Below are 13,048 nucleotides of genomic sequence, written 5' to 3' on the forward strand. Positions count from 1 at the left end.
CCCTGTGGTGTAGCACCTACAGCGACTATGGACCAGAGTTTAGCCACATCCTCTCTGGCTGTTGGGTTCCCCTCAGTCAGCAAGGGAGAACACTCTTGTCGCCACTGGGAGAGGGAACAGGGAAGTTCTCCCTGTTTTGTCAGATTGTTGTCCCATCGCTGGGGAAGCAGCAACATGGTTGACCCCATTCTTCCTGTTAAAATGAAACAGAAACCAAGCATGTATCTACTCCTCCTTAATTTTCTTTGTATAGGAGTAGTTTACTGGGACTGATTCATGGTTTGATTCAGGTTATTAATTCTTCTTGTAGAGTAGTTTCCAGTAAAAGAGGAATGTCTTCTTTAATGAAGAGATTCAAGATTCTGAATCTAAACAGGAAGATGCTGGGATGGATTCAGACTCACAGGAGAACTCTCTCTCTGACTCTCCCTGTAGGCATTTTCTCTTTTTTTGACACTATTGCTAGAATGTCCCATTGTTTTCTGTGGGAAACATTAAGATTTCTCAGTTCCTCAAAAGGTGCTAGGAGTTGTTATAGAAGGATTTTCCAGAACTTACACCCATTGCTCCTGTCCTGTCTGCTTTGGAGGATGGGTGTCTTACTGCCTGCAATTTTCCTGATAGCCAGCCAGCTGTCCCTAAAAAGGCAAATAGGTTGGATAAAGTTCCTCAGCCTTTTAAATTGTTATACTCTATTCCTAAACCTGCCCCAGCAGCTATAACCTTAGTTGACCCCTCTGCTGCTAAGCACTTAATTCTAACCCTGTCCTTTTTAGTAAGGTTGGGAAAATTGATACGTACGGGGGAAAAGTGTATACTTCTGTAACTTTGAATTTCAGAATTTTAAATTGCCAAGCTCATATTCTAACATATTATGAAAGTACAAGGATAGTTTTATTTACAGTTTCCTCTTGTGAAGAAACATCTGCTTTAAATAGTTTCTTCTGTTGCACAGGTCAGTACTCATTGTTTGCAGTGTATGTATGACTCTGTTGATACTTCTACGCGTATAACCACTGGTACGGTTTTAAGGAGCTTTGCTCGGCTGCATTTTTAGAACCTTCCAGATGATAAAAATTAGATTTTAAAATTTCCCTTGGGTAGAGATTGTGTTTGGTCTGTCTGCTGCAGAGGTGATCAAAAAGTATGATGAAAGGGCCAAGCTGAACTAGGGAGTCTCAAGATTTTTCAGCCCTCCTTTTCCAAATTGTCCAAGGGATTTTTTTTTCTCCTTGCTCAGTTTCAGCAAAAAAACAGAATACACAGGATCAACAAAATTCAGGTAAACACACATTTAAGATATGGCAATGAGGTTCCAAAAACAAGTCTGAAACTCCCAAAACCAAGTTCACCCTAAGTCTGAATGAATATCGAATAGACCTTGTGAAACCCCTCCAACCCAGGCCTTCTTTCTCTTCCAGAAAGCCTGAATCCCCATTTTTCTCTGTGGCAACAGATTTTTTTTAGACAAATGGGTTTTGAAAATCATTTTTCAGGGTTACAGATGGCAGCGGGAGGAATTTCCTCATTTTCAGGATGTCATTCCTCATCTTGCAGATCAGACTGTTTTGTTTCCACCTGTTCTTCATCACATGCTATCCCAAGGAATGATGGAACCAGTCTGTCCTTCCCAGGTAGGGAAGGGATTTTATTCAGGGAGGTTCCTAATCCCAAATTAAGAAAAAGCATTCTTTCCTAAACCTGTTTGTGATGGTGCCATATTCAAAATTATATCACTTCCAGTCTGTTGCTTCCTCTTTCAAGTTTCCTGGTAACAGTAGACTTAAAAGATGCTTATCACATTCTTATTCATCCAGACTTAAGGCTTTACTTAAGGCATTTCTTAAGGCTTTGTATGCCTGCATCACATTATCAGTTCTCTGCCTTACTTTTCGGACTATCCACCGCACCAAGAGTGTTAACAAAGTATCTTACTCCAGTTATAACTCATTGCAGGCCACAGTGTGTCCATATTTTTTCATACTTGGACAACTTGCTTATCTTTGCAGAGTCTTTTTCAAAATGTCTGGAATCTCTCACCTGGGTGAGAGATCTCTTGCACAAGCTTGGATTCCAAGATAACATTCAAAAGTCTTTCTTGACTTCCTCACGCAGGATTGTGTTCTTTGGATGCCAACTAGACATCTCAGTTCATAGACCTTTTCTTCCACAGGGGAAAAACAGATATTTATTTAGAACTGCTTCTAACATTTCCAGCTTCAGTCACTGCAAGGAAATACCTCAGAATTTTGGGTATCCTGGCATGTATGATTGTCATGATACCCCTGGCAAGACTTTGGCATGAGAAAGAAACACTGGTATCTGAAATTTCTTTGGTCCCAGCAGTAACACCTTTTATTTGTTTATGTCTAAGTACTTGGGTTTGTCAGATGAGAAATAACTTGATGGAAATGGCAGATATCCGTAAATCAAGGTCTTCCCTTCTCCTTCCCTGCTCCAGAGCAGGCAGTTACCACAGATGCTTCAGAATTTGCTTGGGGAATAGTTTCAGGAGAGATAAAAGTGCAAGGAGTGTGGGACATGAAGGCACATAAATATTAAGTAGATGCTTGCATCTTTTCTGAACCATCTTTCGTTCCTGGGACATCAGCTGGTTACAGACAGTACCACAGTGACTTGATACATCAACAAGCAAGGGAGAATCAGGTTGTACCCTCTTTGCAGACTCGTCATGTTAGGTTGGGATAGTTTCATTGCACCATCTCACTCTACAGGCATCCTATATTCCATCAGAGCATAATTTTGTGGCAGACAAACTGAACAGGACTAAGGCAGACCCTCATGAATGAAAACTAGATCTGGGGGTCTTTTGTGGTTTGATCCATCTGTGGGGAGTTCTTTAGGTATACTTCTTTGCCTCCTCTCTGAACAATTACTTGGCAAAATTATGTTCCAGGAGTCCATGCAAGAATGCCTAGAAGGCAGATGCCTTTTCTATTAATAGGAATGTTTGTGTCTGCCTTTCCACTATTATCCAGGGTACTTCTGAAGATTCAGAAGGAAAACCCCACTTTTCTTGTGGTGACTCCATTCTGGCCCAGGCAACTGTCTGGTTCTTCCTGCTTTTGGAAATGGCCAAGGGCAATTACCACAAGCTTCCTCACAGAATAGATCTACTCATAAAAGAACAGAGGTGTTTGATACATCTTGACATCAAACATCTTCAACTGACTGCCTGGATGGATAGGGTCTTAATTTGTTTTAGGCACCTGCTTTCTGAGGACGTGCAGCAGGTACTAATGGAGGCAAGAAGCCTGCTATTAGAAAATCATATATTAGCAAATAGAAAAGGTTTTCTAGTTGGTTCAACAACATAACCAGCACCCATTCAGGGCTAGTTGTTTGCTGGATATGCAGTATTTATGCAAGTAACTATTTTTTGACTTTTCTTATTCATCTCTCAAGGTTCATTTCAGCTCGTTTATGAATGGTTCCCCCTCTTTCAAGTCAGTGACATATCAAAATGTTCTTGAAAGGGGTTTTGCATAACCAGCCTCCAAGTAAGCTGGTGTTACTTCCTTGGGATCTTAATTTTTGTGTTGGGGAAGCTAATACTTGTTCCATTTGGACCAGCTAGTCTGGCTAATTTGAGGTTCTTAACATGGAAGACAATCTGATTGCTGTAACCTCTGCAAGAAAGGTATTTGAGTTTCAAGTTCTTATCGTGAGTCAACCCTACTTCATTTTCCACAATAAGAGGGTTTATTTGAGAATGAATCCTTTTATGCCTAAACTGGTATCCAAGTTTACTTTAAGCCAAGCTATCCATCTCCCTGTTTTCTTTCCTGAGCCTAAAAATGAGGGAGAAAGATACTGCATACTTGGGATGTCCACAGATAACTCTGGTATTATCTGGACAGGATTACATTTTTGAGATCTTCGGACCAATTGTTCATTTCTTATGAATGTATGAAGAAGGGACAACCAATGTAAAAACAGACTATACCCAAATGTTTGTCTAAGGCTATTACATTTTGTCATACTCACCATAGTAAAACTACTCCAGGCAGGGGCAAGGCCAACTCTACCAGGGCTTTGGCTTCATCTATGGATTTTTGGAAAGGTTTAGATTCTAGAAGTATTCTAGAAACTGCTACTTGGTCCTCTGGACATAATTTTACAAAGCACTATAAGGCTGATTCCATTCTCCAGGGACTCCTAGACTCTTTTCCTTCCACCTATTAAATGTAGTCAGCTATGGAATCTACCCATATAGTTAAGACTACTGCGGCAGTGATAAAGATGACCATAGTACAGTTGTGCAAGTAAAATTACCATAACAGTAAATGTTTGAATGATCACTGCTGTAGTAGCTGCTGCCTTTCTCCACCCACCCTTGACTTTTGGTTTGTTTGTCAGGGTGTGGACATTTATTTTTTGTTGTTACTAGCATTGTTTTTTCAGGGACGGTCTCCCTCTCTGTGAGCAGGAAAGTTGTGGAGGGCTGCATGCACAAACTTATCTTTTAGGTAGCTCAGCTGGAGCTGCCTGACAGTTTGGGCACATGTTAGGTTCCATTAAACTTTGGAATCTGCCGGCTATTATATCCCTGGCAGGATATAAAATGTACAGCTAAGGCCACTGCAGCAGTGATCATTTGAACATCTACTATTATGGTAAGTTTACTTAGACAACTGTACTTTCCTTGTTAAACGTAGTTCATTCTGCCACTTTTCACAGGCAGAATATCTGGTTAGCCTTCCCCATACTTGCATTGTAATCAGGGAGTTGAAACACAGGATCAGAAATGTTCACTCAGCCTGTCCTGTGCTTGTATTGTGACCAAGATGTGTGAGCTGTAGTGGAAGCATGCATTTCCTTGCTAAACCTAGTTTGGTCTGCTCTTTGTTCACAAACAGGGGATCAGGAATTAACAGGCATGCTTGTGTTGTGAGCAAGTAGTTAGAATTGGAAGCCATTGGTGTGGGGGGGATACTGGAGTTATGACTGCAGGCAAATAAAACACATTTTCAATAGCAAAATGGCAAATGGTATGTTGAATCATTGCCAGAAAACAATGGAACATAAAGATAATATGTTAACTTTAATTGGAGCAATATAGATTTTATAGTACAGCGATGCAAGCTTTCAGAACCTGCTCTCTCTCACCTCATTTTCCTCAAAAAGAAAAACTTCCATTCACCTAGTTCTTTGAGAAAATGTTGATCACCAAGTCCTTGTTCAGAGATCAAATCAGCACACAGCGCCTCCATCACCTATGGAGCAAGCTCCTGTTATATATTAGGTAATCTAAAACTCATTCAGAATTTGATTGAATTAACTGATGGGATCCCATAAATTCATTCTGGGAGTCAAAGGCTGCAAATGAGCTAGAGTCTTTATTTTTGTCAACTTTTTCTTATGAGGCTGAACAAGTGTCTGCAGCCAGGTCCTTGCAGTTAGTGAAATTGATTAGGCAGCCTATAGCTGGATTGCTAACCTGTACCAAGGAGTCTAAAATACCCAGCAGCTGTAGTCTTGTAGGTGTTCCCTGAAGAGGTTATTTTGAAAAATTTTCAGATCACCCTTGACTGTTCTTACTGGGTCCCACAACTGGTTGATTTTTCTCCACCATTCACAATTGGGTGTTTTTCCCCTGAAGATACTGCATTAAGAGTGGTGAATGCCTTATCACGTACCACCTGTAGAGCACATTCCTAATCCATGATTACACCAGTTCTTGTTTGCTGCTCACACTGTCAGCACATATTTTTGAAGTTCCTGTGTTCAGTGCCCTAACTTGCAAGTCACTGAATGTCCATCTGGCCTCCCGATAATGAGCCGATACCCACAGCAGCATTGTTTTTATTGTCTGGGAATGCAGTACATTGTGCAGTACACTTACCATGAGCACCATCAGTTCAAACCAGCCATCTAAAGGCACCAATGGGAGAAGCTCATGGCATACCTTGATACCAGACAGAGGAGGGTAGCAGTTAATGGTTTCTCCTTTAAGGCATAAGGTCCCATATCTAACCAAGTCTCTGCTACACCACTGTTATAAGAGCAGTAGCCCTTGGCTAAGCCCCCTCTACAAGGTAAGACCATTGTATAATAGTTGCCCTAGTTTCTGCTTGTACAGTGATTGCCCTCAAACTCAAGGCGGTGCCTTTTGTGTGTGTTTCAGCATATGAAGAAGAGACTGGCAGATGTGCACCCCTAAGTACCAGGAGTTGGGATGCATTCTGGGGCTTGTGTGCTGCATGTGACATTGTAATTTTACTGACTATTCCTTAGAGTGTATTACTATGCTATTACTCAGTTGGTCGTACTATGCAAACCAGAAAATGTGTGTTTTGTGTTTAAAATGCTGGCTAAAAATAATTAATGCAAACGATAATTAGTCTTTTGTAAAATTGTTTTGTGATTCCTTGTCCTTTGTAGGTGTTGGGTCTTGTCCAGAATATGAGCGTGTTCCAGTGTCCCAAGTGTAAACACAAAACTCATATATTTGGTTCTGACGGTACAAGAACCCTAGCAAAACACCTTGGACTAGAAGTGCTTGGTAAGTCCATTTGAAGTAATGGAGTCCTTGATAGTTTATCAGTTTCACAACAGAGTATTTGCTTAAGAAAAGATGTTAAGCTCTGAAATTATATGTATGCATTCCTGCTCTAGACAGTACTGATTTACAGTCTGTTCTGCAGATATTATCTGACCAAAATGTAATTTTTTTGTGCCTTGAGGAGTGAGGTTACTTTGAGCCCTATATTAATTTTCTTAAACTGCATGATTTATGCCTGTTCACTCTCACATTTGTTGAGAATCAGCATTATTTATTGCTGTACTAGCAGCAATTAAACATATGTCTATATTTGGCATTAATAAGAAAAAAAGGCAGAACTGAAAGGAGAAATGCTTTGTAGCTACAATCCAGAAGACAACATAAATATAGTCTGCCAAGCACACACTAGACAGCAAACACTATGATAAATATTATTTTCCAAAGCTGTATTCATTGTGTTTGTATTCAATGAATACTTTATAGTGTGAAGTTCAAGGATGGAGTCGCTTGCATTCGTGTAGCTCGACCATTTGTAACTTTGCATTGTCAGATTGCTCCATCTTCCTCTTTCCTGTTTAACTTGTCATCTGAGAATACATGTGGTACCTGGCAAACTAATAGAATAATACTTTACAGAAATGGCTTAAACAAGTGGAAAGTCTGAGAGGGGGCTATGTGATTTAGCATGCCGGAGGTCAGACCTTTAGCAGATTAAGTTCAAAGTTGTAGAGCTGTTGTCAGAGCGATATGTTAGCAAGTCTTGGGAGGGTAAGAGAGAGTAGGAAATATAAACGTTGCCTGAGTGGAAGTTGTCATGTGTTTTAATATCTAAAAAAATAAAAATGTGAGCTGCATATGCAAGTCCTACTAGTAAGATTTGCAGAGGGTTGTATGTGGCATTACACTACCATTATCCTGGGTGTCCTAATACTTAAACTTGTTCTCTGCTCATACTGTGAATGAGAAAATTGTTTCCACATCCCATGCCCAGTAAAATGTCTAGCAGTATTAACAGGTGAAAAGAAAAATGATAAAAAATCAACTTCACACTCCAGGTTATCTCCTTCAGGGTGATAACTTGCACTAGGTGAAAAACTATAGTCTTTTTGTAGGTGCATAAACAAATATTTGACTTTCATACCTAAATCACATTGCAAGGTCCTGGTAGTATTTACAGATTGTGAAGAGAAAAGCCAAAATCAGAATAATATTTTATTTATTATACTTTTATTTTACATTTTCTTATGGAGGTAGTACACAGATCACACATGACCATTTACAGATATTGCCCAGGCAAATTAATTCAGAAAGAAAGAAGAGGAAAACAAACAAATAAAGGTCTGTAACTCATTTATATCAAAAACAGAACAAAGTAACTATATATAACAAAATGTATGGCAGAGCAATTAATAGATGTAGCAGCAGTTATGAGAGAAATGTACATTCTACATGATTGCTTCAGGTTTACATTAGGGTGGAAATGTGAGGTAATGAGAGTCAGGGCAAGGGATGGTGGCAGAGTTAGTAGGTGTTAAGAATACAGCTGGAGTTTGAGAGGCCCTTATGTGATATGTAGCCTGATCTGTGTAAAGTACAGTTTGATTTGGTGTGGAGGATTATTTTGGCTGCAGAAAGTTGATGTAGTTCCTTTAGGTGGGAGGGGGGGGTCCCTTAGTTTTGGAGCAAGGAAAGTACAGTTGTGTAAGTAAATTTAGCTTAATAGTAATTTCAATGATCACTGCTGCAGTAGCCTTAGCTATATAGTTGTATTTATAGCCTGCCAAGGATATAACAGCTGTCCAGCTTCCAAAGCTTCAGGACACCTTCCATGTGCCCAAACTGTCAGTTTTCTTAAGCTGTGCTGACCTAAAAGGTTTGGCTGCTAAGCCTTTCAGAGCTTTCTTGCCAGCAGAGAGTAGGAGGCTGAGCCCTGAAAGGATTGTGCTAGAACAACAGCAACAAAAAAATAAGTATTCACACATTGGCATTAAAAAAATGGGGATGGAGAGAATGAGTGACAATTGAAGCAGCAATCATTCAAACATCCACTTGTCATAACTGTACTATGTTCATCATATTGAAATCTGCTACAGTAGCCTTAGCTATATGAGTAGATTACCCTAGAGTACTACGTTTGGGAGGTGGAAGGGTAAGGTCCAGGAGTTCCAGGACAGTGATCCTAGCAAAGCCCCATTTAGAACTAGAGAAGGAAGCAAGCTTGTAATACTTGGCAGACAAGGTTTAAAAGATTATGGGACCTAGTTGGTGCTTCTAGAATTTCTATATTTATTTGTGCAATCCAAGGAATCTGTTGCATTCTACTAACCATAAGTAGAATTTTATACTGTATTTTGCACTTTAAAACTGTGTTTTACTATGTTGCTGATTTTTTAAAAACTGTTCTTGCTGATTTGTTCACTTTTTGTCTACTGTACAATCGACTAGATTTAGACCTGCTGAATCTGGTTCTGTTTGTTAAATTGAGCACCAAAAACCAGGCTATCCTATGTTGGAGAGGGCCCCCCTGACCCTTGTGGCAGGAGAGTGCAGTTAAGACCCATCTGATTGAAGGTTGCTGACACGGCGCAGTTTTGAACTTTTTTATTAGTTAAATTCTGTAATTCAATGTGCTCACTGTTGCTGCATAAGCCACGGGTTTGTGTTTGTTTTAATACAGCTCCTCAGAGTTGGGCGACCAGCCAATGCTCTGCTGTATTCATCTGTTTAGGTGTAGTGCACCACCGTACACCATTGCTCACTACTGCTCAGTGGAGGTAACTATTGGTGGTATAGATGCAAAAACTTCAGTAGATACATATTCCCATAGCAGCTGCCTGTGATCTGGCCGAGAAGTCCTTAAATTGTGCTTAGCTGCTCAGAGAGCACCTCAGCTGTGCTTTTTCCCCATAAGCAGTCCCAAACCCACCAAATCTATAATAGTCTCATACCATTTAGCGAACCCTGCTAGTATAGGCCCTTTGTAGAGCACTCCGTTAGAACAGACTTGCTTAGAGCACCCATTTATACCACACCCCACCATTTTTTCCCCACTGTGAAAACAGAATTTAACCTAGCATTATGAATGGTCAGTTTCTCTGCATTTCTGCTACCAGCCTGATTGACATGGGTATTGTGAGGCAGTGTAGCAGCTGCCCCATGGACACTGACAACCCTCTACTCTCCTGAATCACCCAGGTACAATTTTGTGAGAGATGCATCTGCACTAAAAATCTGGAATCCTTGCTGTCTCGCACCACAGAACAGTAACACAGAACAGGTTGTCTGCTCACATACTACATCTCCTTTTCAAACCATGCACTCAACACACAAACCATCATATGTGGAGGTACTCGCCAGAGACCTTCCAAACTCAAACATGCTACACCTAAAACAGTACTTTGTTACAGCACCCAGTACACATAACATAAATATCGTTTCACGCCAAATAAGCACCCAAGGCAAAGCAGATCTAAACCAAATGTTTTTAGTCATAGTTGACAGCGTTGTGACACACGCACACGTCCGACTCACCAGGCTAGATAAGGAGAAGGTTACAGTCAGGTGTCTATCGGGTGCCAGGATCAGTCAGATCACACATGCACTGAAGTCTCTCAACAATAAATATCGTTATGACTCTGTCATAGTTCATGTTGTTGTGAATGACTTGAGACATAACTCACTGGACTATATGAAGAGACACATGATTGAGCTCTCTGAATGTGTCCCAGGCAGGTATGCCCCTATCCTTCAGCAGCATTCTACCCTCACCTAGGGTGATACCACAGTGTAAACAAAAAATGATTGACTTCAACAATTAGCTTAGTTTCTGGTGTCATTTTAAGGGATCTAGTTCCTGTCAGCCTGGGATGACATGGTTGATAGACTACTTTGCTTTTGCAGAGATGGTCTTCACCGATTGCCTCTAGGCTTTCAGTTACTGGCTAAGGCACTTGTCTTCCCCATAGTGCCTTTTTTAGGTAAGGTCTCGAGAACAGAATTTCTGACGTGAAAATATTGCTCACAAAAAAAATTAAAGATTATGCTGCTAAACGCTAGAAGCTTAAATCAGAAACTGCACACTCTGGAAGCACTCCTCTCCATGGAGGATGTTGACATCTATGCAGTCACTGAAACCTGGTTCAGGCCACAGAGAGTACCTTGGCCTTGCAAGGCTACAAGGCCTTCCATACTTTTAGACTGCAAAATGAACGTGTGAGAACCAAAGAGGAGAATGCTTCGTCTTCATCAAAGATAAATACACCTCTGTACACCTCTAGACTGGTTAGACAGGAAAACCCCATGGAGTTGCTCCAAGTTCAGCTAACTGTGGGTAAGAACCCCTTCAAGTCATTGTTATTTATAGGCCCCCTTCAATGAACGAAGATACCCACTCTGCTTATTTGGACCTTCTTGAGTCAATTAAATTACAACCAAACACTCTAGTCATGGGCAATTTTAACTATTCCTTCATTGACTGGGAAACTTGTACAAGTACCAGCATGCTCGTACAAAGAACTTTGTTAACACTAATGCTCTGGAAAAATGAGTATGCTGCCATACAAGGGGCGCAAATATTCTCGACCTGGTCCTCACCAACATGGGTGGCCATTGCACCACTACAAGTATAGGACCCTCAGTAGTTAAATCTGATCATAAATCAGGCACATTTGAAGAGGCTATAACACCTGCACCCCTCTTAGGTGAAATCAGGCTAAAAGAATTCACCAAAGCTAAGTATACCCTTCTAAGGGATGGCGTAAATAATCTCCACAGACTGCATTGACAGCTATACTTAAAGTATACACAAATGCCCTGTACAATCACTTATACAACTGTATTGACAATGCTGTACCTGATAGGATCATGACAAGATTGTCAAGAAAAAACAACCCTCACTGGTGGGCATCTAGCATTAATAAGTTATGCAACAAGAGGAAGAAGTTGCTGTCTAAGAATAAAAAAAGAGAGGTCCCAACACTGGAAGAACACCCTGCTCTGCTTGAACAAACAAGTAAGGCAACTTGTAAAATCCTCTAAGGGCAACTTCGAAAAAAAAAATAGCAACCACAGCTAAGGATAACCATAAGGCATTCTTCAGCTATATCTGTAACCTAAAATGTAGAACCCAGACGTGTGCTGAACTAACTGTGGATGGCAAAACACACTCATCCTGCAAAAATGACTAACATATTAGCTGACAGGCTTGGCAAAAATTTCACCCCCCCGTCCCCTCCAAACATTACACAAACCATTCCTTCTACATCTCCCCAACCATGCATCTACAAAGAGAAAGTCATTAATGCTCTCTCCAAAGCTAAAAACACAGCCTCTGTGGGACTGTATGACATCCCAGGTTGCATTTTAAGTAGTCTGAAACGTGAGTTAGTAATTACATTAGGTACTTTATTCATCCTCCACCTGAGTACTGTCTTTTGTCCCTGCTGAATGGAAAACAGCAGCTGTCATCCCCTTCATAAAGGGGGCACATCAACAGACCCTGGGAACTGCAGACCCATAAGATTAACCAGCCTTTTCTGTAAGGCCATGGAACGAATCACCATGGACCTTATAAATAAGGATATGGGTGATCTCCAGATCCTTGATCTGACACAGTTTGGTTTTATCAGAGGCAGGTCATGCCTTTTAAATCTGGTGGACTTTTTCAGCAACATCTCCAGAGTCATAGACTAAGGCAGATCTGAGCATACAGCCTACCTTAACTTAGCCAAGGCCTTTGGCACAATCCCACATTTGGCCATCACTGCTAAACTGTCCCAGTTGAATATCAAACCTTATGTCATTAGGTGGGTTGCTAACTGGCTCACTGACAGATCGCAGTCTGTTAAAGTTGGGGACTTTACCTCATCCAGCAGACCTGTCACCATTGTTGTTCCACAGAGTTCAGTGCTGGGTCCCCTATTGTTTGAAATGTACTTCACAGAAGTTTAGGCCAAAACAGAGGGGCTGTGATTGATTGCTGACAACTGAAAATTAGTGCAACCACCGAATCCTCAAACAATGTCAATATACTTCGAGGGACTTACACAAACCAATGATTGGTGCCAAAGCTATGGACTCAAACTCGGTGGTAAAAATGCATTATCATCCCCTTCAGTAAAAACTATATCCCTGCAGACGATTATGTAAATAATAATACATTAAGTAACAACTCAGTAGTGAGAAACTTGGCAATGCAAGTTGACTGTAGCCTAAACTTTGACCACCCCATGTCTACTGTGGTAAGGAAAAGCATTCTACATCTCACACCTCATTAGCAAAAGCATTGCTTCAAGAGTGAAAGAAGTCAGATCTCCCTTGAACCCTATTCAAGCCAGTATTTGAGTACAGTGCTCCCTTTGGTATGTACCTTATCAGGCACCTGTAGCAACTTGAGAGACCTCAGAGATTTCTAACCAAGAAAATTCAGGGTCTCCAGCACATGTCATGTATTGATAGACTGAAGTCACTGTACTCAGTAGAGTACAGACTGCTTAGAGAAGACTTGTGTCTGGCCTACAGTGC

At 40.8% G+C, this 13,048-nt stretch overlaps 1 protein-coding gene across 2 annotated transcripts in view; it reads left to right on the forward strand.

Annotated features, from left to right (window-relative positions):
• NUBPL (nucleotide binding protein like) overlaps positions 1 to 13,048 on the forward strand; it is an 864,344-nt gene that overhangs the window by 757,093 nt on the left and 94,203 nt on the right. For both annotated transcript variants that reach the window (XM_044073881.1, XM_044073880.1), the window contains exon 9: positions 6,406 to 6,526. In XM_044073881.1, the coding sequence (XP_043929816.1) occupies positions 6,406 to 6,526 (121 nt within the window). The remainder of the gene's footprint in view (positions 1 to 6,405; positions 6,527 to 13,048) is intronic.

The sequence above is a fragment of the Protopterus annectens genome, chromosome 6.part0, assembly GCF_019279795.1.
Source record: "Protopterus annectens isolate FY-2018-M chromosome 6.part0, PAN1.0, whole genome shotgun sequence".
In the NCBI taxonomy this organism is placed as follows: Eukaryota; Metazoa; Chordata; order Ceratodontiformes; family Protopteridae; genus Protopterus; species Protopterus annectens.